We start from the raw sequence: 25,970 nt of genomic DNA, 5'->3' as shown, positions 1-25,970 counted from the left end.
TTTCCTCCTTCTCATAGGCAGGTTCCCAGGTCAGCTCCATGCTTGTGTCAGACACAACATCAACCTGGAACTTGTTTAGCTGTCCTGGAACTATGACACACACATTACAAACAGAAAAAATGTGATCAATGCAGTAATCATTTTGTAGATGTGAAAATCTCAAGTAGCGTTTCACCGATACTGATTTACAGATAATCTACTCCATTCATGCACCCAGAAAGAACATAGAGAATGAGTGAAACCTTGACCTCCAATCAGCACTTTGATGTGAATGGGGTCTGATAAAGGCCCGACACCCACAGAGTTGAAGGCCAGGACTTTGATGGTGTAGGTCACCGAGGCCACCAGGCTCTGGATGGTGGTGATGCTGTCCTGGACATTATGAGTCTGCCACAAGCTCATGGGCTGAGAGTCGTCCATGGTGTAGTAAACCCTGTAGCCTTTGATCTGCCCAATGGACTCCTCAGGTTCATCCCAGTGCACCATCATCATGTTACGAGATAAGATTTTGGTGTGGATGTTCCTCGGAGGGCTGGTGGGGGCTTGTGCTCCGGTCCTGGTTTCCACCGGTTCGCTGGGAGGGCCCTGGCCGATGGTGTTGAAAGCTGAGATGCGGATCTCGTACTCAGTGTTGGGGTAGAGACCCTCAATGCTGTAGCGCGTGGTGGTGATGTTGTCCACGATCTCAAACTTGCTATCGGGAGACTTGGCCCGGTACTGGATGATGTAGTGACTGACTGGGTCTGGGTTGCCTGAGTCCCAAGTGATGGTGACACTGGTGGCAGTGGTCTCTGTTACCATGGGCGTGCCTGGGGGCTTGGGGAGGGCTGTGGGAGTTAAGAGGAAGGGTAAATAGCATTCTGGGTTCTTGGGTCCTGTCAATCATCGTTGTACTGTAAGTCCCTCACCTGTGTTCAATCACCACCATGGTCCAACCCCAAGAAGATCTGTCTCCTACTTAATGTGTGTTGGGTCATGTGTGGAGAGTGAGGAAAGGGGTGGTATTGTTTGATGCTCTAGGTAAGATGCCCTGGGGTAAACATTTGCATCACGTAGGTTATCATTGTCTAAATACACTCGGTTAGAAGCGAGTGGGTGTCACCCCCATAGTTTCTGTAGCAGGCGGGTGTCACCCCCGTAGTTTCTGTAGCAGGTAGGTTTAAGTATGTTGCTGTTTTTAATGCTGTGTAACCAGGGCACCACCGAAAATGAGACCTTGGTCCCAATGGGTTCCCCTGGATAAATAAAGGTGAAATAAAATAAAAGTTCCAGGTGAGTTAGTTAGTTCTGTGGCGTAGGTAGGTCAGAGGTGTAGGGAAGCATAGGGCTGTTTTGTTTTGTGACACCATTCACACGGTCCTTCTCCCTCCCTTCTACCCTCAGTTCATTTCCTGGTTGAACATTTTCACAAGACATTTTCTATAAAGACATTTTATGCATTTAATACATTTCCTAGTGAATATATATTTCCCATTCTGCGTCATCTTGACAAGAGTTTTTGTACTCTTATTAATCATTGATGGTTTTCAACATAAATCTCAGCTACAGTATATATTTAGCCTTTCAGCCAAACAAATCCCCTTTTATAAGGACAACTTTTCAGTATCTCCTGACACAGGTATATCCTTAATCTGTTACATACCTTCCATCACTTCACTGAAGAAAGGACTGCCCACATTCTTCAAAAACAAAAACAAAGACAGTTGTACCTGGAAGTTCTGGTCCACCAGTTTGAGGGCCCTCTGTGCGTTAGCGGGCCCCAGGAAGCGGTTGACCAGGGTGGTCCAGCCCAGGGAGAACTGGAACTCGATATTCTCCTGGAAGTCGGAGCAGAGCGTGGCGCAGTTGAGGTCGTAGCTCAGGTCAAACTTCCTGCTGGGGACCAGCATGTGGATCTGGCTCTGGACAGCAGGGGGCAGCAGAGACTGCATGCTCTCTGGATGCAGGGGGTCTCCTGGCCTCCTCCACTTACAGATTTGTAGATCTTGAGGACATGAGGAGAGGGGTGGAAGTCGGCGTGGAACTCATCGATGATCACGTTGAGACGACAAATCTCCTCCCCCATAGCGTTGGATACCTGGAGAACACGCACACAACCACAAACATGAGATACACACACACTATGCTGACAGATCACTTACCCACCAAAATCCTGCAGCACACAGAACATTATCTGTTCTGAACTCACTGTAATGTGGGTCCTGTGCTGTTTCAGTAAGTGACCGGAGGACCAGAGCCTCCCTACCCTGAATATGAACCATGGGATATGTCCAAATCATATGTATTCCTTCTGATGATGAGGGCCTTTATGTGGATCGAAACGTCATGATGCTTTTAATAATAACATTTCATTTAAATGGCAAGAGAGAGTCATGCCTTTCTTTTTTATGTTTTTTTGCTTCCCTCTGGGACTTATGTTTTCTATACAGAATTGCTTATCACTGAACTTATTATTGAATAATATAAACTACATCTGATGATAGACAATACATTCCTAACTAGAAAGTACATTTCCTGGAGAAAATGTGAGGTGGGCTAGCTGCTGCAGCTGTATGTAACAGCTACTGCTAGAGCTATTATGGACCGGGCAATCTCCATGCACCCACCGGCGAAGACTGTGCGTCTCTAGCCCACTCGGGCTGAACTGTGGGGTCCGTGGCGTGGACAGTGGCGAGGTGGCGAGACTCCGCCCCCTCAGATCACAGCTAGTTGGGGACAGTACAGTGACCTCTGGGCAATTTTCATTCATCCACCATTGAAGTCTCTAGCCCACTCAGGGGCTGAGAAGTGGGTTCTGTGGCGTGAATAGTGGCGTGGTGGTGAGGCTCCGCCCCTTTTGGTCATAGCCAGTCAGGGAAGGTGTACTCCTCTCCGGGCTACCCACCGGCCCCCACCAGTGAAGATCATGTGTCTCTATTCCACTTTGGCTGAGTTCTGTGCTACCACATTAGTTATAAAAGGGTGCCTGTACCTTTAAGAGAGGCTGCGTGTGCAATGTACTGCATGTGTACGACAGCATTTCAGCAAATTCACAAGCATGTTGAAAAATGTGTTTCATTATGTTTTCTATATACAATTGTTTTTATTGTTTTATTTTATTATTATTATTATCATTGTTGTTAAAGTGTGTTGTATAAACATACTGTATTATTGAATAATAAACATTACTGAATAGAACACTGAATGTATGCTTACTATGATGTCATAAGCAAGATTCCAGAACATCTAAAACATTCTGAGAAAATAACATTATCAAGTACAAAACCTTCTGAAAGACATCAGATACAGTATATTTCATGAATGACATGCGACCATCATTACGATGAAACCCGTCAGTGTTTTGGATCAAGTTTATTGCCCTGGTAAGTACTTCTGAATTTTATGAAGATAAAAATTTGAATACATTCATTTGAAAAATTCCCATTAGGGTAACATACAGTTTTCTTCAGGGCTTAGCAAAGAAATTACAGTGGTTTTGGTACGAAAAGGGCATGGATTCTTGTAGAGAGGATATGCCTAACTCGTCACAGTTTAGTAGACAGTTGATGTCAAAAAATAACTTGTCAATTATGTGTATGGTTCATGTTAAAAACCCCTCTTCTGAACTTCTAAGTTGAGTTGGCAGTTTATGCTCAATAGCTGCACTTCTAAACATCTTTGTTCCCCCAGCTGGAGACTCTTCTCAGCACTCCTCTCAGTTCCCCATCCCTGCTTTAGGGTCCAATGGAGAACAAGGGGATGTGTTTGTGGGCCAGAAGAAGGCTGTTGTTCTCTTGGACGATTCCTCTTCAGACGATTCCTCGGACGAGGACACTTCTGAGTTTTGGAGTCTCCGGACAGGTTCTCTGGATAAGTTCTCATCAGGTGTGCTCTTGCAGGAAAGCTCGCCCTACCAGAAGGCCCCCACACCCCCTGGCAGCTGTACTCAACAACAGCACAGGCCAAGCATCTTTACCTGTCCGGAGCCTAGCACTTCTATCTGCCCTCCACAACAGGCTCCGGATAAGTTCTCATCAGTCGTCCTCTTGCATCAAAGTTCAGCCAACCAGACGGCGCCCACACCCTCTGGCAGCCCTGTGTCGACTCACCTGGGATCCAGCCACACCATGGCCTCCAGCTTCCCTCCACCACAGCCTGCCACCGCTAGCTGCCCTCAACAACACCACAGGCCAAGCATCTCCACCTGCCCCGAGCCTTGCACTTCTATCTGCCCTCCACAACAGGCTAGCTGCTCTAGATATCCTAGGTTTAGCAACCCTTGCTATCCTAGGTCTAGCAACTCTAGCTCCCCTGGTCCTAGCACCACTACCTACCCTGGTCCTAGCACCACTGTCTACCCGGGTCCTAGCACCTACATCTGCCCTCCACAGCAGGCTGATCCGAGCACCCAGAGCTACTTCCCCAATGACGTGGACATGGAGAGCATCTCCCCTCCGGACAGTCCGATAATCATGGATCTCATTGATGAGGATGAAGTGGAGGACATGGAGGTCGATGACTACAGCGCCTACGCCATCTCTGGCTCCAGCACCGGCTTCAGTTTCAAGGCCCCGACCAACACCGTCTCTGCTCCCATCCAGAACCAGTCTGTCCTCGGCAGCAGAAAGAGGAGCTGGGAGGAAACGGTGGACCCCCTCAACAGAGCCGAGGTGGATCCCATCCCCAAGAAGAAGAGGAAGACCACCAAGGCCAGCCGTCCTCACAGGCGCTGGAGAGCACGATGAGCACCACACCACGTTCCTCCCTTCCCTCTCTGATGTGTAGGATGCGCCTACAAAAACTTTTCCACTAGCGAAATGTCATCAGACGATACTTAAGCATAAAAAGATTTTTGACTTATGTTTTCTTATACCTCTTTTGACTATATCTCCTTTGACTAAATATCAATAAAAAATGCTACTAAATAAATAGATCAATAAAAAAGCAAAATATACAGTAAATGGTGTGCAGGATTCCTTTGTATCATGAAGAGTAGCCTTAGTATTGTGGTATTAGAGTAATGTGATATTAAGATAATCAAGTGCACAGCAAACATGTTGTCCCCCACCCATGATACAACATGTAAAACATTGAGTAAATAAGCCAGGAATCTTTTCTTTTATCTAAACTCTAGAAGTACTGTAGAGGTGTCCCGCAGTAAAATAGACTACATGGTATCCAGGTAGAAACTGTGCAAAGTGGTTGTCTTTTCAAGGTGCCCATCCACATCCATTGTATGACCAAAACGGTGGTAGAGCAATTATCAGACTTTCTCAAAAGTGCTAGTTTTGTCAACGTTTTGATCTGAGCCATTGTATATGATCATAAGTAACCTTAAAACAGGGCTAAACATGCATTTTCCCTTTACTACTCCTTTAATCAGCACTTGAGAGCATGAACTTTGCTTCCTGGAGCGGTGGGCTAATAGCCTAGTAGGCTAGTAGTAGGCTATTGACACAACACAACACTGATTAGTGAACTAGGGGCGTAGGCTATTGAGTGCTGTGCCCTTATCATCCTGTCATTCCTCTTCGTGGTGCTCGGCTAGTCATATAATGTATCTGGAGTTTATTTAGTGTGTCCCTAAAAGCTTGGTTGTTTCGGCCTAAATATTGTCCTCTTATTCGCTCGCTCTCAAATTATTGGCCTTTGTTGACGTGTTAAAAAACATCAGTAGCTAGGCTACTGTAGTTTTCATGTATGTTTTTTAACATATAAAAATGCCACTGCTCAACGCCCTTCTGGTGCTGTGAAACCTCCCATCAGAGCATGCTTTGAAAGCGCACCCCCCAAAAAATCGTTCGTACTGTGCGTGCATGCTTCGTTGGTCCTGGCTTACCCGGTTCTGGGACCCACCAGACGCCACTGCTCTCGTGTTAAATAAACTGAGTTAAAAACGTGAAGTTCGACTGCTGACATGGTGTCAGAAGTAGGGCTGGGTATCATTTCAAAAATGACCATACCAGTACCAATACCAGTACCCTTAAAGTGATACCGATACCAATTGAATACTTCAATTGATACTTTGAATTTCTTTTTTGCATTTTTTCCATTCGATAACCATCATGTGAATGGAAGCATTCAGTTGTGTAAAATGCCATCAATCCTCCCACATTCAAATAATTTTTGCAATAACACATTTTGAAAGTGTTTAAAAGAGTATCAAACTGCATTTATTACAATATAACTACTGACAGTGACTACACATTTTTTAGTCATCCGTGACCTTGCAGCTAATGTGAACGGTGTGGGAGAACACAACCACCTGCCTGTCAGAAAAAAATGATCACCCCTTTCCTCCCTCCCTACACATGAGACAAGACACATTAAGTAGGAGACAGGTCTGTTTGTGACTGGTGGATGATTGAACGCAGGTGATGGACTGACAAGACTCAATGATGATTGTCAGGACCCAACGACTGACAAGGGAATGCTGAAATGACCTGGGGTGAATTTCAACATTCAGTCTTATACCCTACCAGGCAGAAAAGAAGAGGTGGGCACAGGAGAAGGGGAAGTTGTAGTGGACAAAGAAAAAGTTGTAGTATCCCAAAGAAAACTATATAGAAAATATTGGGGGGGGGGGGGGGGGGGGGTGACTGTATATAAAATATATGTACTCATTGCTTTAATTTGCATGATTTTAATAATGCAACATGTTAATCTGAAAAGACGTAGGCTGAGAAGAAAGGGATGTTTTAGTGGATAATGGTTTTCAGGGATTTTGGGCTATCGGCCAAACGAAAAGACAAAACTATATAGAAATGTTGTAAATAGTGCATAGACAATGTTCAGAACTGTGAATAAACAGCTGGGAACCTGAGAGTTGTGTGACACCATGCAAACTATACTGTAGGCCTACTCATTACTTTCAATTGCATGCTTGAGTACTTTGTCACAATTTTTTTGTTAACTTTGTTAAATGTGAATTTAATGTGTAAATCAAGTATGTACATAGATACATTGTTATCTTAAATACTATAAATGATACTCTGACTTTTTAGCATGCTTTACAGGAATCATCAGTGGAACGTTAGCTAACTGCTTTTGCCACCGACAGCTACTGTTAAATTTATGGAACTTGCTGCTAGTTGTGAGCTCGTAAGCTAACTGGTTATCACTGTCTTATTGTGCTGGATTAGCATTGGAAGCATTGAAACTGATGTGTCCAGGTGACAAGACCTATCTTAATTTAGCAGATGTTAGATTTCATGTCATTTCAGTTCACAGCTATTTTGATGGCATGACTAACTGGTTCCGTCCTACTAACCAGTCCTGAAGAGAAACAAGCAGGCCCATAAGCCAGGCTGGACCTGATCTATTTTTTTTCTGAATATGGGCATAGCTAAAAAGAAATATTCAGGGTAGATTTCATATCCACACAAAATACTAGGCTTATGTATGAAAGCAAAAATACAAAAACTAAAGACCTTTTCTCTATAATCTTAGTTTATTTTAGTTTTGTAAACACACAATACAGTTTGTAAGTTATTGTTTTTTGTAAAGCCTTGTTTTTATTTTATTTCACTTAACAAAAATGCTCTTTCACACCTAGTTTTCATTATTTTGTTAGTTTTCATTAACTATAATAACTTTGCTCAGAACTCAGAAGCTTGTGTAAGGGTAAACAAAATGGTAGACACATAAACATTGTTAACCCACATGCCTTCCCCCATAAGCTTTATTCCCACATGCCCTCCCACTACCCACACAGAGCACAGAAGAAATGTTTCATACTGGCTTGCAAGGTCTTCTGGGATATGATAGTGAAGACTCCGATGCCTTTGGTGGAAATGGTTGCCAGAGAAAAGTAGTACTCTGTGTTAGGTCGAAGACCTTCCACAACGTACGACGAAGAGGGGCCCAAGGTTTTGGTTACCTGGGAAAATGAAGAGAAAGTGAACCAATGATTTGTCTACAAAGTTTATTTAGAATACTGGAGTGGGATCTTACCCGACTGCCAAAACCGCTCTCTTTGTAGCGGAGCACATAGTTTATAATTTCCTCCTTCTCATAGGCAGGTTCCCAGGTCAGCTCCATGCTTGTGTCAGACACAACATCAACCTGGAACTTGTTTGGCTGTCCTGGAACTATGACACACACATTACAAACAGAAAAAATTTGATCAATGCAGTAATCATTTTGTAGATGTGAAAATCTCAAGTAGCGTTTCACCGATACTGATTTACAGATAATCTACTCCATTCATGCACCCAGAAAGAACATAGAGAATGAGTGAAACCCTGACCTCCAATCAGCACTTTGATGTGAATGGGGTCTGATAAAGGCCCGACACCCACAGAGTTGAAGGCCAGGACTTTGATGGTGTAGGTCACCGAGGCCACCAGGCTCTGGATGGTGGTGATGCTGTCCTGGACATTATGAGTCTGCCACAAGCTCATGGGCTGAGAGTCGTCCATGGTGTAGTAAACCCTGTAGCCTTTGATCTGCCCAATGGACTCCTCAGGTTCGTCCCAGTGCACCATCATCATGTTCTGAGATAAGATTTTGGTGTGGATGTTCCTCGGAGGGCTGGTGGGGGCTTGTGCTCCGGTCCTGGTTTCCACCGGTTCGCTGGGAGGGCCCTGGCCAATGGTGTTGAAAGCTGAGATGCGGATCTCGTACTCAGTGTTGGGGTAGAGACCCTCAATGCTGTAGCGCGTGGTGGTGATGTCGTCCACGATCTCAAACTTGCTATCGGGAGACTTGGCCCGGTACTGGATGATGTAGTGACTGACCGGGTCTGGGTTGCCTGAGTCCCAAGTGATGGTGACACTGGTGGCAGTGGTCTCTGTTACCATGGTCGTGCCTGGGGGCTTGGGGAGGGCTGTGGGAGTTAAGAGGAAGGGTAAATAGCATTATGCGCTATATTTCTACAACAAAAGATGCCTATAACAACATCGACATGACAAAAGGCAACAAATGAGGTGAGGAGTTACGGTAACCCTTGAGCCCCGTTCTTACACTTGACGGTGATCTGTGCCACTGCCTCGATGATGGCAAAGCTGTTCATGGCCACGCAGGTGTAGTTGGCCGACTCTCGCACGCCGTTGAGTTCCAGAACGTTCCTTCCCACCGGCATCTCGTCTTCCGGCCTCACGTCCTCAGAGTTGAGCATCCATTTTACGTAGGGCATGGGCGATCCTTCTGCCACACAGGTAATGTTCACACTGCCGCCTGGCATGATCACGTGACTCGTTGGTGGGATGGAGAAACGGGGAGGCACACGCCGAACTGGGAGAGGGTGTGAGGGAAGGATGAGAGGAGACGGGGGGATTCAAAAAGAGAAAGAGAGAGGTAACAGGACAGGCCGATGAAAATGTACCCTTTTTCAATGGCATATCCTTAAGATCTAGAGTCAATCAACATAGTAACAAAACTCAAATATAAAGAAGACAAATAATGAGGAACTAAACTAACAAAACTGCTTCAACAACGATATAGATTGACATTAAAGCAAGGATTCATAGATACAAGGTTCCACTGACCAATATTTGACCCGTCACAGCACAAAAAAGTCACAACAATCTATTGAGTTACTTATCTTTGAAAATGAACTGCTGAAGATTTTGCTAATAAACTGCTCTTAAAGGACAATGCTCGTTTTTGACAACCTGGACCTTATTTACGACATATTATAAGACGTTTGACTCACCGAGATAACTTTGGTGTAGTTCAGAGGCATGTAGAAGAAATTTAAAATCCAGCGCGAGCCAGTATATCCATGGAATGGGGGTGGTCCGGGCACTTAGAATGCAGTTTCTAAAAATCTATTTTCTGCCGCGAAACAGTTGTTTTCATCAATCTGTCTTTATGAATCGCTAGTTGTGCTTACATAGAGCATAGGCATGTTGTGGTTTTTCACATGCCTCTGTAATATGATCTTTAGAAACGTCTTTATACACGAAATAGCTTCCTCACTTGCTCCAGCACGCATGCGCACAGCGTGCTGGAGCAACGATTGCGCGCTGTGCCCATGCGTGCTGGAGCAAGTGAGGAAGCTATTTCGTTTCGAAAGACGTTTCTAAAGATCCTATTACAGAGGCATGTGAAAAACCACCACAGGCCTACACTCTATGTATGGTCACTGAGGTGACCTTGCAGCTAGTGTGAACGGTGTGGGAGAACACAACCACCTGCCTGTCAGAAAAAAATGATCACCCCTTTCCTCCCTCCCTACACATGAGACAAGACACATTAAGTAGGAGACAGGTCTGTTTGTGACTGGATGATGATTGAACGCAGGTGATGGACTGACAAGATTCAATGATGATTGTCAGGACCCAACGACTGACAAGGGAATGCTGAAATGACCTGGGGTGAATTCCAACATTCAGCCTTATACCCTACCAGGCAGAAAAGAAGAGGTGGGCACAGGAGAAGGGGAAGTTGTAGTGGACAAAGAAAAAGTTGTATCCCAAAGTAAACTATATAGAAAATATTGGGGGGGGGATGTGTGACTGTATAAAATATATGTACTCATTGCTTTAATTTGCATGATTTTAATAATGCAACATGTTAATCTGAAAAGACGTAGGCTGAGAAGAAAGGGATGTTTTAGTGGATATTGATTTTCGGGGAAAGACAAAACTATATAGAAATGTTGTAAATAGTGCATAGACAATGTTCAGAACTGTGAATAAACAGCTGGGAACCTGAGAGTTGTGTGACACCATGCAAACTATACTGTAGGTCTACTCATTACTTTCATTTGCATGCTTGAGTACTTTGTCACAATGCAACTTTGTTAAATGTGAATTTAATGTGTAAATCAAGTATGAACATAGATACATTGTTATCTTAAATACTATAAATGATACTCTGACTTTTTAGCATGCTTTACAGGAATCATCAGTGGAACGTTAGATAACTGCTTTAGCCACCGACAGCTACTGTTAAATTTATGGAACTCGCTGCTAGTTGTGAGCTCGTAAGCTAACTGGTTATCACTGTCTTATTGTGCTGGATTAGCATTGGAAGCATTGAAACTGATGTGTCCAGGTGACAAGACCTATCTTAATTTAGCAGATGTTAGATTTCATGTCATTTCAGTTCACAGCTATTTTGATGGCATGACTAACTGGTTCCGTCCTACTAACCAGTCCTGAAGAGAAACAAGCAGGCACATGCCCATAAGCCAGGCTGGACCTGATCTATTTTTTTTCTGAATATGGGCATAGCTAAAAAGAAATATTCAGGGTAGATTTCATATCCACACAAAATACTAGGTTTATGTATGAAAGCAAAAATACAAAAACTAAAGACCTTTTCTCTATAATCTTAGTTTATTTTAGTTTTGTAAACACACAATACAGTTTGTAAGTTATTGTTTTTTGTAAAGCCTTGTTTTTATTTTATTTCACTTAACAAAAATGCTCTTTCACACCTAGTTTTCATTATTTTGTTAGTTTTCATTAACTATAATAACTTTGCTCAGAACTCAGAAGCTTGTGTAAGGGTAAACAAAATGGTAGACACATAAACATTGTTAACCCACATGCCTTCCCCCATAAGCTTTATTCCCACATGCCCTCCCACTACCCACACAGAGCACAGAAGAAATGTTTCATACTGGCTTGCAAGGTCTTCTGGGATATGATAGTGAAGACTCCGATGCCTTTGGTGGAAATGGTTGCCAGAGAAAAGTAGTACTCTGTGTTAGGTCGAAGACCTTCCACAACGTACGACGAAGAGGGGCCCAAGGTTTTGGTTACCTGGGAAAATGAAGAGAAAGTGAACCAATGATTTGTCTACAAAGTTTATTTAGAATACTGGAGTGGGATCTTACCCGACTGCCAAAACCGCTCTCTTTGTAGCGGAGCACATAGTTTATAATTTCCTCCTTCTCATAGGCAGGTTCCCAGGTCAGCTCCATGCTTGTGTCAGACACAACACCAACCTGGAACTTGTTTGGCTGTCCTGGAACTATGACACACACATTACAAACAGAAAAAATTTGATCAATGCAGTAATAATTTTGTAGATGTGAAAATCTCAAGTAGCGTTTCACCGATACTGATTTACAGATAATCTACTCCATTCATGCACCCAGAAAGAACATAGAGAATGAGTGAAACCCTGACCTCCAATCAGCACTTTGATGTGAATGGGGTCTGATAAAGGCCCGACACCCACAGAGTTGAAGGCCAGGACTTTGATGGTGTAGGTCACCGAGGCCACCAGGCTCTGGATGGTGGTGATGCTGTCCTGGACATTATGAGTCTGCCACAAGCTCATGGGCTGAGAGTCGTCCATGGTGTAGTAAACCCTGTAGCCTTTGATCTGCCCAATGGACTCCTCAGGTTCGTCCCAGTGCACCATCATCATGTTCTGAGATAAGATTTTGGTGTGGATGTTCCTCGGAGGGCTGGTGGGGGCTTGTGCTCCGGTCCTGGTTTCCACCGGTTCGCTGGGAGGGCCCTGGCCAATGGTGTTGAAAGCTGAGATGCGGATCTCGTACTCAGTGTTGGGGTAGAGACCCTCAATGCTGTAGCGCGTGGTGGTGATGTCGTCCACGATCTCAAACTTGCTATCGGGAGACTTGGCCCGGTACTGGATGATGTAGTGACTGACCGGGTCTGGGTTGCCTGAGTCCCAAGTGATGGTGACACTGGTGGCAGTGGTCTCTGTTACCATGGGCGTGCCTGGGGGCTTGGGGAGGGCTATGGGAGTTAAGAGGAAGGGTAAATAGCATTCTGCGCTATTTCTACAACAGAAAATGCCTATAACAATATCGACATGACAAAAGGCAACAAATGAGGTGAGGAGTTACGGTAACCCTTGAGCCCCGTTCTTACACTTGACGGTGATCTGTGCCACTGCCTCGATGATGCCCAAGCTGCTCATGGCCACGCAGGTGTAGTTGGCCGACTCTCGCACGCCGTTGAGTTCCAGAACGTTCCTTCCCACCGGCATCTCGTCTTCCGGCGTTACGTCCTCAGAGTTGAGCATCCATTTTACGTAGGGCATGGGCGATCCTTCTGCCACACAGGTAATGTTCACACTGCCGCCTGGCATGATCTCATGACTCGTTGGTGGGATGGAGAAACGGGGAGGCACACGCCGAACTGGGAGAGGGTGTGAGGGAAGGATGAGAGGAGACGGGGGGATTCAAAAAGAGAAAGAGAGAGGTAACAGGACAGGCCGATGAAAATGTACCCTTTTTCAATGGCATATCCTTAAGATCTACAGAGTCAATCAACATAGTAACAAAACTCAAATATAAAGAAGACAAATAATGAGGAACTAAACTAACAAAACTGCTTCAACAACGATATAGATTGACATTAAAGCAAGGATTCATAGAAACAAGGTTCCACTGACCAATATTTGACCCGTCACAGCACAAAAAGGTCACAACAAGCTATTGAGTTTCTTATCTTTGAAAATGAACTGCTGAAGATTTTGCTAATAAACTGCTCTTAAAGGACAATGCTCGTTTTTGACAACCTGGACCTTATTTACGACATATTATAAGACGTTTGACTCACCGAGATAACTTTGGTGTAGTTCAGAGGCATGTAGAAGAAATTTAAAATCCAGCACGAGCCAGTATATCCATGTAATGGCGGTGGTCGGGGCACTTTCTAAAAATCTATTTTCTGCAGCGAAACGGTTGTTTTCATCAATCTGTCTTTATGAATCACTAGTTGTGCTTACATAGAGCGTAGGCCTGTGGTGGTTTTTCACATGCCTCTGTAATATGATCTTTAGAAACGTCTTTCGAAACGAAATAGCTTCCTCACTTGCTCCAGCACGCATGGGCACAGCGCGCAATCGTTGCTCCAGCACGCTGTGCGCATGCGTGCTGGAGCAAGTGAGGAAGCTATTTCGTGTATAAAGACGTTTCTAAAGATCATATTACAGAGGCATGTGAAAAACCACAACAGGCCTATATGCTCTATGTAAGCACAACTAGCGATTCATAAAGACAGATTGATGAAAACAACCGTTTCACGGCAGAAAATAGATTTTTAGAAACTGCATTCTAAGTGCCCCGACCACCGCCATTACATGGATATACTGGCTCGCGCTGGATTTTAAATTTCTTCTACATGCCTCTGAACTACACCAAAGTTATCTCGGTGAGTCAAACGTCTTATAATATGTCATAAATAAGGTCCAGGTTGTCAAAAACGAGCATTGTCCTTTAACACCCCTGGAGTATGTGGGAGCATTTCGAGGCCATGTAATAGTGTTATCACATAGAGGGACAAAGCATACCACACAAGGAAGTTGACTATTAAAGGGTTGTCCAAAATCATAACATTCAAAGTTTTCCCTCCACCCCCAACCTTGTTGCACACAAGCCTAGGGAGAGCAGGGGTTAGAGGGGACAAGGAGGGGCGGGGAGGGGCGCAGAGGTGAAACAACACTCCAAAACACAGTGTCGATTCAAATGGGATTCATTTGATCATGGAATGGATCAGGAATAACCTTCATAAATAAATCAGACTTGGACTGCAGAAAACATCCAAGTGATGATAACCTCCACTACTGTTGAATTAAAACAACTTCAGTCTCCACCTTAATTGCTCCCTACCTCGCACATAAAGGTTAGCAGGGGAAGAGTAGCGGACCCCTTCCACATTAGACGCCACACACTCGTACTTCCCCAGGTCCGTCTCCTCACTGTTCTCTATCTGCAGGGGACCTGGGAAAGACAACAATCCACAAAGACAGAGAGAGAGAGACAAGGAAGAGAGAGAAGGGTAGAGGGAGGGCAGAACATGATTAGCTATTCCATAGTGACAGGAGGGCTAGAAACATTCTTAGAGAGCATCCTCATACATTTCCCAGGACAGTTTCATTGAAATGGTTCTCTCCTTAAAGTCCAGGTTAACCCAGTTCAATTTTTTGTTATGAGCTTCACACACCACAGGAAAACATGTCATTAACCACCCAGCCAAATCTGAGTGATTAAAAATGTCGCTAAGTATATAAAATAAGGCTTCAAAATCGGTTAAAAATCAGCAGCATTCTCTGGTCTGAGACCGTGGGGGCGTGTCTGCTGAAGGCACCGAAGCCACACCCAATTGCGTGGGGAGGGGGTGTGGAGGGAAGAACCTGTCAAATAGTACCGTTCTCTGGTCTGCAGTCACACTGGCACGCCGTCTCTTTTGTGGTAGGAAGGCACAGCTTTGTGAAAACAGGAGAGAGGAGTTGAAATTACACTTGTCTAATGAATCAAACGCACAGATGCTTCCTCCTAACCTACCTCCTGACAAACACAGGTAAAACTGTAGCTACTCTATACCAACGCGCCAGTGTTACTGCCCTTAGATGCAAAATACAAAAACAGGCAACGAGGAATGTATGAGTCTGTCCCTATTTTCTCCCTGCCACCTCCGGACCCATTCCTATCCCTCCCAGGCGATCCTGTCGTCCCTTGGGATCAATGGAAAAAGTTGTTTAAAATGTACCTTTTAGTCACTGGCTTGAACAGCGCTGATAGCGCGAAGAAGCGTACTACCGGAGTTGATAATCGGGACAGACTCATCCACTCTCGTTGGCAATGTTATGTGTGAGAATAACGAGCACTCGGCTTCAACTTTCCCGCAACATATCCAACAGAACTGGAATGTTCAGCCAGTAGCCGCCGAGCACCGCTTCACTGGGAGAGGGTGCGTCTTTCTCCAGCTGCAGCTGGTCTACCTAACCATCCCCCTCGCTCCCGCCTCCCGGTCTCCTGCTGGAGAAATATACTGTAACCATTACCGGTGAACCCATACGCACATCAGGTGCCACAAATATGGCAGGCAGTTTCTGTATAGTTAACGCTTATAGTCATAATATATCATCCGTAACGTTATTTGGTGGGTGGTCGCCTGGTCGGTGCTGCTAGCTGTTAGCTAGACTAAGGTTATATACACACTCCCATCTGAAACAAGCTACATAGCTAATGTTAGGTATAATTCCTCCTAAGATTACACAATTCATCATAGCTGACATTACCACATACATGTCAAGACATATTTTGTATATTAACGTAGCAGTGTATTTTCCTATTGCTTACGTTACCTAGCTAACGTTATAACGTTAATAAGCTATAAGCACACAAGGCAGCGGTGTCGGCACCAAAGGTTGATGCGACAGGAGGAGAATGGAGGCCGTGGAGGGAGATGGTTGGCTCCGCCGAATTCACCAGGACCAGTCGTGAGTCCGTGAAACCCAAAAGCCTCATATTATAATTGCAGAAGCTTTCGGGAGTGAAATGTTTGCTGCAGAGGCGGGCGCTAGCGGAGACAGACTCTGTAACACCATGGCTCTTCAAAAATGCTAACCATTTGCTTCTCATTTCAGCTTTACTCGGGAGTGAAAGAAGCAGACCTTATCATCCCATTCCTGCTGGCATCCAGGAAGGATGCATTTTCGTTTAGTTTTATGCATAGGCATTGCTAACTAAGAAAAACTAGCTAATTCTAGACTGTTGGATAAAACTAGCTAATTCTAGACTCAAGATTGAGCAGGAGAACCGAAGATTCAAATCCGTTCTAGCTTTATATAGTGTTAGGGCGGGGATATGCTAAGAACACCGCTCTACGTCATCCGGTACCGTTTTAAGCCCGCCCAGAAAATCCAGAAATCAAAACTGGTCAAAAACACAAAACTGGTCTAATTTCACAATTCAGTACTACACATGGTTCATCCCATTTTTACATGTTATCAGCAATGCATCACTAACACATAGAATGTGTTTTCAAGCAAATCTCGGATTTTGGTTAACTGGGACTTTAACACTAATGCATAGTGATGTGACAAGAGGTGTTCATTACATTTAAATTACAGTCATAGCTGACACTTTTATCCAAACATCCTCATAATAATTGCATTTCTAAACAAGAGAGCATAATCTAGAGCTGGGAGGTATGGAGGATCCTGGTAGTACAGTACTTCTCGAAGAGGTGAGTTTTGAGCCTGTGGTGAAATATTGGCAGCGAATCTGCTGTCCTGAGGTTGGTGGGCAGTACATTCCACCTCTGTGGGGCCAGGACAGAAAAGAGCCGTGACCATGTTGATCGACCGCAGGGGCCTCAGAGTGACGGGGTAACCAGTCACCCCGAGGTAGCAGAGCGTAGTGGTCGGGAGGGTGATGGTCACTGCCCTGTCTTGCACCCTGTCCTATGTCATCTGCAACAACATATGCCTTAACCCAAGTCAAATTCATAGTATGTATGTGCCATATACATGGCAAATAAAACTGCTCTTGAAGGGTAGGAGAGGGAAAGGAGAGAGGAACAAGAATAATCCTTTAAAGACAATGTAGCTGGGCACCGAAATATGCTTAAACCTGATGGTCATCAATCCATATTACGGCACAGGCTGGTCATTAGCTCTTGTTTACACCCGGTGAACCTGGAAGCAGACAGTTTGAGGATGTGTGACTGTAATGGACATTAAGGATCTGCTGGGATGACAGTGGAGAAAGGGGGGAGGAGTGTCACTTGGACTGATATTGATGTTATGGTATAGCAGTGACAGCAAACTTGTTTTGTGAAATTGAAATGTATACATTAGCCGTGATTGCTTGTTTGGTGTGGTTATACTGTTTGACTTTGTAAATGTTTGCTGTGTATGGAGTGATGAACACAAACTGTTTGCTCCTAAATGGACTTGGAACTGCTTGCCTGTCAATGCAAGGGCACAGGTTAATTGACACACTGGGGCGTTACTAATCAGTGCGCACTCGCCAGCCGTGTCCCGCACACCTTTATTAGGAGGACGCGGACAGTCAAGAAGTTGAACTGTGAGCCGGTCGGACGTGCCGAAGTTGCTGCAGCCGCGCTGTGAACTGGATCCCTTCTGCTCCTCGTGCGGTGGCTCCCCTCTCTTCAGCCTGGGTCGGCGGATCCAGAGGACCGGGTCGAGACGGACGACAGCGTGTTTCTAATGGCCTGCATTTCCTGATGGAAAGGAAAGTGATCACGCTGTGCGTTGGTGGATCGGTTTGAAATTGCCGGCTAGACTGAGCACTGATTGTATTTTCGCATTCCTCTCTGACAGCGCTCGACCGGCGGAGCGGAGTTCCTGGCACCGGAGTCCCGGACTGGACTGCACTGACGCGGGAGTTTCGTTGGAGCACGCCTCCCTGCTGGCGCACCGGAAAACGCGGCTCTTCACAAGGACTGATTAATGGTGACCAAAGTAAAATGAGTTTTTCAGAATGGAATGGGCAGTGGGCAGGTTCAGTGGGCAGGTTCAGGCTATGTTGAGGGCACAAGGTTTAAATGAGAAACAGAAAATTGACTTTATTTCTGGAGCTCTTGAGGGGGAAGCAAGGAGGGAGGTGCGGCTACTGGACCAGACTAAACGTGCAACTAGTGCAGCCATTCTGGAGGAATTAAAGGGACTGTATGGACGTGTAGTTCCAGTAGCCCAGCTCCGTGCACAGTTTTTTAAGTGTCACCAGCAGGAGGAGGAAACTGTTGCAGCCTATATCCTCAGGCTCAGGGAAATTTTCTCCTCATGGCGAGACCATGAACCAGATGGATCCGCCCAGGACGAGACAACCGTGAGGGACCAGCTCGTCCTAGGTTTGAGGCCTGGCATGGTACAGCAGGAACTGCAACGTCAGGTGCGTAGAAACCCTGCAATGTCCTTTAGTGAGGTGTCTAGTGAAGCCAGAGCATTGGGAGCAGAATTTAAGATGGAGTTTGCCTGTGCATCACGCATCGCAGCACCACAGCCTCGACCAGCCATGACAACTAACTTGGAAGAGTGGAGGGAGACAGTAAGAGCTGAACTTAAAAAAGAAATGCAAGATCAATTGTCTGTCCTTAAAGAGACTCTTAGAGAAGAAATTCAATGTCAACTTTCCCCACAAAATGCTCCTGTTGTGCACAGGGATCCACCCCCGGCCCCTAGAGGGAGGATTCAGGATGGCCGCTATGCCCCGTCTCCCAGACAAAGATTTGAGTGGGACCAACAGGGCCAACCCATTTGTAGAGGTTGCGGGGAGGCAGGCCACATTCAGAGGCGCTGCCCACATGAGAGGAGGCAGTTAAACTAACAACCCCAGCCACTGAGAGCCGAGTGGTTGGGGAGCAAGACCAATCAAACCAAACCGACAAACCATCTATGGTTGGGGTATGTCCAGGGGTTGAAATATTGGTTGCAGGGGTGAAGGTGCCCTGCTTGCTTGACACAGGTTCACAAGTGACACTTTTTAGTGAATCTTTCTTCCAGAAATGGCTGAGTGGGGTGCAGAAGCAGAGCCCACAAGACCTGCACTGGCTTACCTTGAAGGCTGCCAACAGACTGCAGATCCCTTACACCGGCTATGCCATCTTAGATTTTTCGGTGGGAGGAGTAACCATACCAGGCAAAGGGGTCATCATAGTCAAAGATGAGTGCCTGAGTTCTGAAAGAGGTATTCTAGGGATGAATGTTATTTCACACTGCTGGAAAGAACTGTTTCAGGGGGTCCACCCTGGTCTGACAGTGTTTGGTGCCACCATGTCCTCAGAGGCCAAAGGAGAGTGGGAACGAGCTTTTGCTGTCTGTAGGAGGGTGTCTCTGGTTGAACCGCCAGATGAGCAGGTTAGAGTGGCCCGGCTGACCCGCCAAGATCCAGTCTATGTACCCCCAAATAGCGAGATGGTGCTCTGGACCCACCTACACGGAGCCAAGACCCCATCTGATTTCTGTGCCTTGGTGGAGGGCCCGGAAAGGGACGATGAATGGCAAGTGGCCCGGACCGTCACCCAGGTGGTGAAAGGACACCTCCCCATACGGGTATGTAACCTGAATCCCTACCCCATCTTAATACCTCAACGGCGCCCTCTTGCGAATGTGTTACAGGTTGACCCAAGTCAAATCCGTGGGGAAAAGGACCTAGTGTTGAAGGCGTCAGACCCAGGCGTGGTAGAGGTGGATGTCCAGGCAAATCACATCACCCTGGAAGACCAGCATCCAGTCACTCTACTGAAAGGTGAGGGATTGTCAACAGAACAACAGCTGAAGATGGACTCCCTGTTGCAGCGGTGGAAAGGGGTCTTCGCAGCAGGAGAGGAGGATTTTGGACAGACTAGTGCTGTTCGCCACTCAATCCCTACTGGCTCTGCACCACCCAGCAGGGAGCGCTACAGGCCAATTCCACCTAGCCTCTACCCTGAGCTAAGGGGACTCCTCCAAAATATGCTGGACAATGATGTCATTAAGGAGAGTTCTAGCCCTTGGGCAGCGCCTATCGTCCTGGTGAAGAAGAAGGATGGCTCCTGGCGCTTCTGCGTGGATTACAGGAAGCTTAATGCCCTCACCCACAAAGATGCATACCCCTTGCCCAGGATAGAAGAATCACTCACCAGTTTAAAACAAGCCTCTTGGTACTCGACCCTCGACCTCGCCAGTGGCTATTGGCAGGTGGAGGTGGATCCAAAGGACCGTGAAAAAACGGCATTCACCACCCCCATGGGCCTCTATGAGTTCCAGAGAATGCCTTTTGGCCTCTGCAATGCGCCAGCGACCTTCCAGCGCTTAATGCAGCGGTGCCTGGGAGGACAAGTGAACGAGTCTCTTCTGATCTACCTGGATGATGTCATTGTGTATTCTCTTGATTTCGAAACCCACATTGCACATCTTGAGCAGGTCTTTGAAAAGTTGGCAGCCCATGGCCTGAAGTTGCAGCCTCATAAATGCCACCTGTTCCACAGAAAAGTCACCTACCTCGGCCACATCTCCACGGATGGTGTATCCACAGACCCTGAAAAGACTGCTGTTGTGATGGACTGGCCTGCCCTTTCGACCATCAAGCAGGTACGATCATTCCTCGGGTTTGTGGAGTACTACCGGAGGTTTATAAAAGGTTTTTCTAAAATAGCAGCACCCCTTCATGCTCTCCTAGTAGGTACAGCCAGCATGCAGAAAAGAGAGAGTGCCATTGACTGGACTCCAGACTGCCAGGTGGCATTCGACACCCTGAAGACTGCTTTGATTGCCACAGGAGGCTGGCCACATCCAGCAGGCACATGTGGAGACGGCAGCAGTGGAGCCGGAGACTGCCCCGGAAACTGGAGGCCATTGGAAGGACTGGCAGGACAGGGATCAAATCCTGGAACAGGTGAAGCGGTGGGTAGCAGGAGGTCGCCTTCCAGGAGCAGAGCACAGGAAAGCAAGCCAGCCCATGGTAAGACGCCTCTTGAGGGAATGGAGCCGGCTACACATCCAAGAGGGTGTTTTAAAGCGGAAAGCCCTTGAGCGGCATACTAGGTTGAGTCTCTCCCAAATTGTGGTACCCACAAATCGGACCCGTGAGCTGTGGGAGAAGTACCACAACACATCTGGCCACATGGGTGTGGCTAAGATGGAAGGCTTACTGAGGAGAACCTTCTACTGGCCAGGGATGGGCACCGATCTCCAGGAGTGGGCATCTAACTGTACAGGCTGCGTTCAACAGAAAAGAGGCCCAGAGGTAAGGGCACCCATGGTGCCTATTTTTACATCATACCCCTTGGAGACCGTTTCAATGGATTATCTGTCCCTGGGTCGGCATGGTGATGCTTACCCCTATTTGTTGGTTATCACTGATCTGTTCTCCAAGTATGGATGGGCCATCCCTACGAAAGACCAGACGGCAGCCACCACGATGCGTGTTCTTTGGCGCCATCTCATCCAGCCATGGGGGTGCCCGGAACGCATCCTGTCTGACCAAGGGGCAGCCTTCGAGTCAGCTCTGGTTGCACAGTTGTGCAGCCTCTATGGGTGTTCCAAAATCAGAACTACACCCTACAGGCCGCAAGGAAATGGGGCATGTGAAAGACTCAACAGGACTCTTTTGTCCCTTTTAGGAGCACTGAGCCTCGAGGACCAAGCACACTGGCCAGATCATTTGCCCACCCTGCTCCAGATGTACAATAACACTCCTCATGAGACGACAGGGCTGACCCCCCACTTTGTCATGTTTGGCCGACATGCCCGCCTGCCTGTGGAAACTGCTGTAGGAGCACCTCCGCTGACTCAAAGACATGACTTGGAGGGCTGGGTTCACCGACACAACCAGACCCTACAAAAGGTCTACCAACAGGTGGCAGCAGCAACAAGAGAGAACCGGATGCGAGACAAGGAGAGGTATGACCAGAGAGCAAAGCACCTCCCCTTGTTGCCTGGAGAGCGAGTACTCCTGCGCAACTTCCGTCGCCGAGAACAAGGCAAGCTGGCACCTCACTGGCAGCCCCAACCCTATGTGATCCTGGCTCAGTCACGCCCGGGCCTGCCAGTTTTCCAGATCAAGCCAGAGGGAAAAGAAGGTCCCGTTAGGACAATTCATCGGAACCATCTCCGGCCTTGCCCTTTTAACCCCCCAGAAGAGCCACAAGCTCTAGAGACTGAAATGACTAACCCCACCTTTTCCACTGCCCAACTCCCCAGGCCTTTATTGTTACCTCTGACCCTTGTGCCCACCGCAGCTGTTTCTCCTGCAGCCCCGGTGGAAGATGATGCAGTAGCCCCTCCCCTGGGGCCACCAGCGGGACGAGAGCCTATGGATGAACCCCCCCTGAGAAGGTCAGCGAGAGAGAATAGTGGTAGGCCTCCAGACAGATATGGACATTAAGACCTTGTCGGTACGACAAGTGATAAAGGGGGGAGGAGTGTAATGGACATTAAGGATCTGCTGGGATGACAGTGGAGAAAGGGGGGAGGAGTGTCACTTGGACTGATATTGATGTTATGGTATAGCAGTGACAGCAAACTTGTTTTGTGAAATTGAAATGTATACATTAGCCGTGATTGCTTGTTTGGTGTGGTTATACTGTTTGACTTTGTAAATGTTTGCTGTGTATGGAGTGATGAACACAAACTGTTTGCTCCTAAATGGACTTGGAACTGCTTGCCTGTCAATGCAAGGGCACAGGTTAATTGACACACTGGGGCGTTACTAATCAGTGCGCACTCGCCAGCCGTGTCCCGCACACCTTTATAAGAAGGAGGCGGACAGTCAAGAAGATGAACTGTGAGCCGGTCTGACGTGCCGAAGTTGCTGCAGCCGCACTGTGAACCGGATCCCTTCTGCTCCTCGTGCGGTTGCTCCCCTCTCTTCAGCCTGGGTCGGCGGATCCAGAGGACCGGGTCGAGACGGACGACAGCGTGTTTCTAATGGCCTGCATTTCCTGATGGAAAGGAAAGTGATCACGCTGTGCGTTGGTGGATCGGTTTGAAATTGCCGGCTAGACTGAGCACTGATTGTATTTTCGCATTCCTCTCTGACAGCGCTCGACCGGCGGAGCGGAGTTCCTGGCACCGGAGTCCCGGACTGGACTGCACTGACGCGGGAGTTTCGTTGGAGCACGCCTCCCTGCTGGCGCACCGGAAAACGCGGCTCTTCACAAGGACTGGAATGGACTACTGAGGATTGACATTTTTGCTTGTCCTCGCACCGGACGGGTGGACAATCATTTTATTATTTTAAATACTTCACTCCTTGCAAGGTTTGGTTTTAAAGAATAGCAGCAATAAAAGAAACCATATTTTGCAACTTTTATCTGTGTCCTTCGTGCTGTGTTGGTGTGGCCGGGAACTTGAACCTGTTAAGTAGATAACAGTTGAGCCTGTTACATGACCAAAATGTACCCTAACCACCTTCCATATTCCAGCCTACAATAGTTAATTGGCCTACATATTGAAATCTAAAATCTAGAAGAAAGGGGACAAAATAAAAGTTGTATGTGGATGCGGGCTGTGCAGAGGCGATGCCAGTCTGGCGAGAGATGTGTCCATCTGGGTGTGGGCTGTATGTGTGGGTTGAGGGAGGGGTGTTGTGCCACGTGCCAGTGTTCAGCCCCCTCCGCATGGTCTAGCTGACCCTGGCCACTTTGTGGGAACAGTTTGGGGATGGCCCCTTCCTGTTCCAACATGACTGCGCACCAGTGCAGAAAGCAAGGTCCATAAAGACATGGATGAGCAAGTTTGGTGTGGAAGAACTTGACTGGCCTGCACAGAGTCCTGACCTCAACCCGAAAGAACACCTTTGGGATGAATTAGAGCGGAGACTGCGAGCCAGGACTTCTCGTCAGACATCAGTATCTGACCTCACAAATGTGCTTCTGGAAGAATGGTCAAAAATTCCCATAAACACACTCATAAACCTTGTGGAAAGCCTTTCCAGAAGAGTTGAAGCTGTTATAGCTGCAAAGGGTGGGCCGACGTGATGTCATATTAAACCCTATGGATTAAGAATGGGATGTCACTTAAGTTCATATGTGTGTAGCGAATACTATTGGCAATATAGTGCGTGTATATATATATATATATATATATACACACTATATTGCCAAAGGTATTCGCTCATCATATATATAGCCACACATCATAATATCAGTTATTGCTTAACAATTATAACATCTACAAGCTAAGCTAAAGTTCCAGAGCAAAGCTAGCAGTCACACGCTCAGTCATCATTGCTGCTGATTCTGTTATAGCCTTCACAATTTAGCCAGAGCAGGCATATAAAGGTGCTAAGGGCTTCTGTAGAAGAGGTAAGGTTAAAGCAGAGAAAAAAAGGCAGCAAAAACATATCACGTCCTTACCTGAAGGTAGCTGTTTGATTCGCCCGTTACTTGCATCGGGATCTATGGGCAGGAAGTCCTTGAACCAGGTGATTTCTGGGGAGGGGTTGCCACTGGCAGCACAAAGCATGGTTGCTGTCCTGGTGCGCTCCACGGCTTTAAGCTGGGGGCCCATATCTATTTTCGGGAATCCTGCAGGTAGCAAGTCCTCTGTGGAGGTAAGAAAGATAGGAAAGGTAAATGTCTATTGGTTGAACTAATTGCCTCTGCCCCAGCGACAGCGCAGAGCAAGAGGTTATGTTTTCAGTGTCGTGCGTGTGTGTGCGTGCATGTGTTTGTGTGTGTGCGATTGTTAGCAGGATTACGCAAAAGCTACGGGACGGATTTTCACGAAACTTGGTGGAAGGGTGTAGCATCTTCCAACAACCATTACATTTTGGAGCCGATCCACAGCCTCCATTCATTTTTGAATGAAAAACTACCAGACCAAATTTCATGAAAGTCGGTGGAGGCGTGTAGCATGGGCCAACTTACAACCTCTTTAATTTTGGAGTGGATCCGCATCACTTCCATTCATTTTTTGGACTATGATTATGCAAAAAATAACAAACCGATTTTTATGAAACTCGAAGGGGGTGTATAATAGGACACCTTATAACCCATTACATTTTTGGAACAGATCAGAATCACGGGCCGGATCCATGAATGAAAACAAAACTTAGCCAGCCTGGAGTGCATTGTTCTACCCCCCGCCGGCTGCCCGAGGTGGGGGCGACAGAGCCACCCATTCACCTCCAGTCATTATTTGGACAAGGATTACACAAAATGAAAACAAAACTTAGAATGAAGCCAGCTACCTGTGTGAGGGTAGCCTACTAGAGACACAGGGTTTGGACTGGGGTGTGTCAGGGGTAGGGTTGCAAAGGGGCGGAAGATTTTATAAATAAATTTAAAGCTTGGGAAAAGTTAAGCTTGGGAATTTTGGAAGTATTGACCTATTATTTGTAGCCTATAACATAACGATTTTATCCTGTTTTCATCCAATTTGGTAGCCAATTGACCCTGACCCAATGTCCAATTACCCTCTACTAGCTGTTGAGGATTCGTCACACAACTCGGCCAGTCGGCAATGCGAAAGGAAGAGACTTTTTGACTATCTCAGCTCGCAACCATAATTCCAACACCAGACAGGGTTACTGTTGTGTGACAAACTCTCAAGCCGAGATTAAACTAACCACCCTCCGCGGGGCCCCAATAGGCCACTCTTGACGAGACCACCGGTTCCTAGTGGGCAGCTGCACCAAAACACAATGCATTAGACTGCTACCCCATAACAGTGAACTTAAATGTAGCCTAGTTGGAGGGAAAAAACATAAAATGCAATTCTAGATCTTGCAGCTTGATCTTGGTTAAACCAACCTGATTAAATGCAAATTCAGTTGAATTTCAATCCTGTACTGTGCATTCATCCATCTTGTGCAGTGCATTCAC

The 25,970-nt window shown here is 46.5% G+C and overlaps 1 protein-coding gene across 1 annotated transcript in view; it reads right to left on the bottom strand.

Moving 5' to 3' along the window:
• Positions 1–11,318: 11,318 nt before the first annotated feature.
• Positions 11,319–25,970, bottom strand: part of LOC311330068 (receptor-type tyrosine-protein phosphatase S-like) — a 66,204-nt gene continuing 51,552 nt past the window's right edge. Inside the window, exons 5-10 of the mRNA XM_084462031.1 lie at positions 24,501–24,689; positions 14,522–14,632; positions 12,777–13,046; positions 12,063–12,641; positions 11,768–11,904; positions 11,319–11,693 (exon numbers count right to left, since the gene is read on the bottom strand). Of these exons, the coding sequence (XP_084318157.1) occupies positions 11,517–11,693; positions 11,768–11,904; positions 12,063–12,641; positions 12,777–13,046; positions 14,522–14,632; positions 24,501–24,689 (1,463 nt within the window). The 3' untranslated portion in view covers positions 11,319–11,516. The remainder of the gene's footprint in view (positions 11,694–11,767; positions 11,905–12,062; positions 12,642–12,776; positions 13,047–14,521; positions 14,633–24,500; positions 24,690–25,970) is intronic.

The sequence above is a fragment of the Borostomias antarcticus genome, assembly GCF_949987555.1.
Source record: "Borostomias antarcticus genome assembly, chromosome: 3".
In the NCBI taxonomy this organism is placed as follows: domain Eukaryota; kingdom Metazoa; phylum Chordata; class Actinopteri; order Stomiiformes; family Stomiidae; genus Borostomias; species Borostomias antarcticus.
This window is presented reverse-complemented; position numbering and strand designations above follow the sequence as displayed.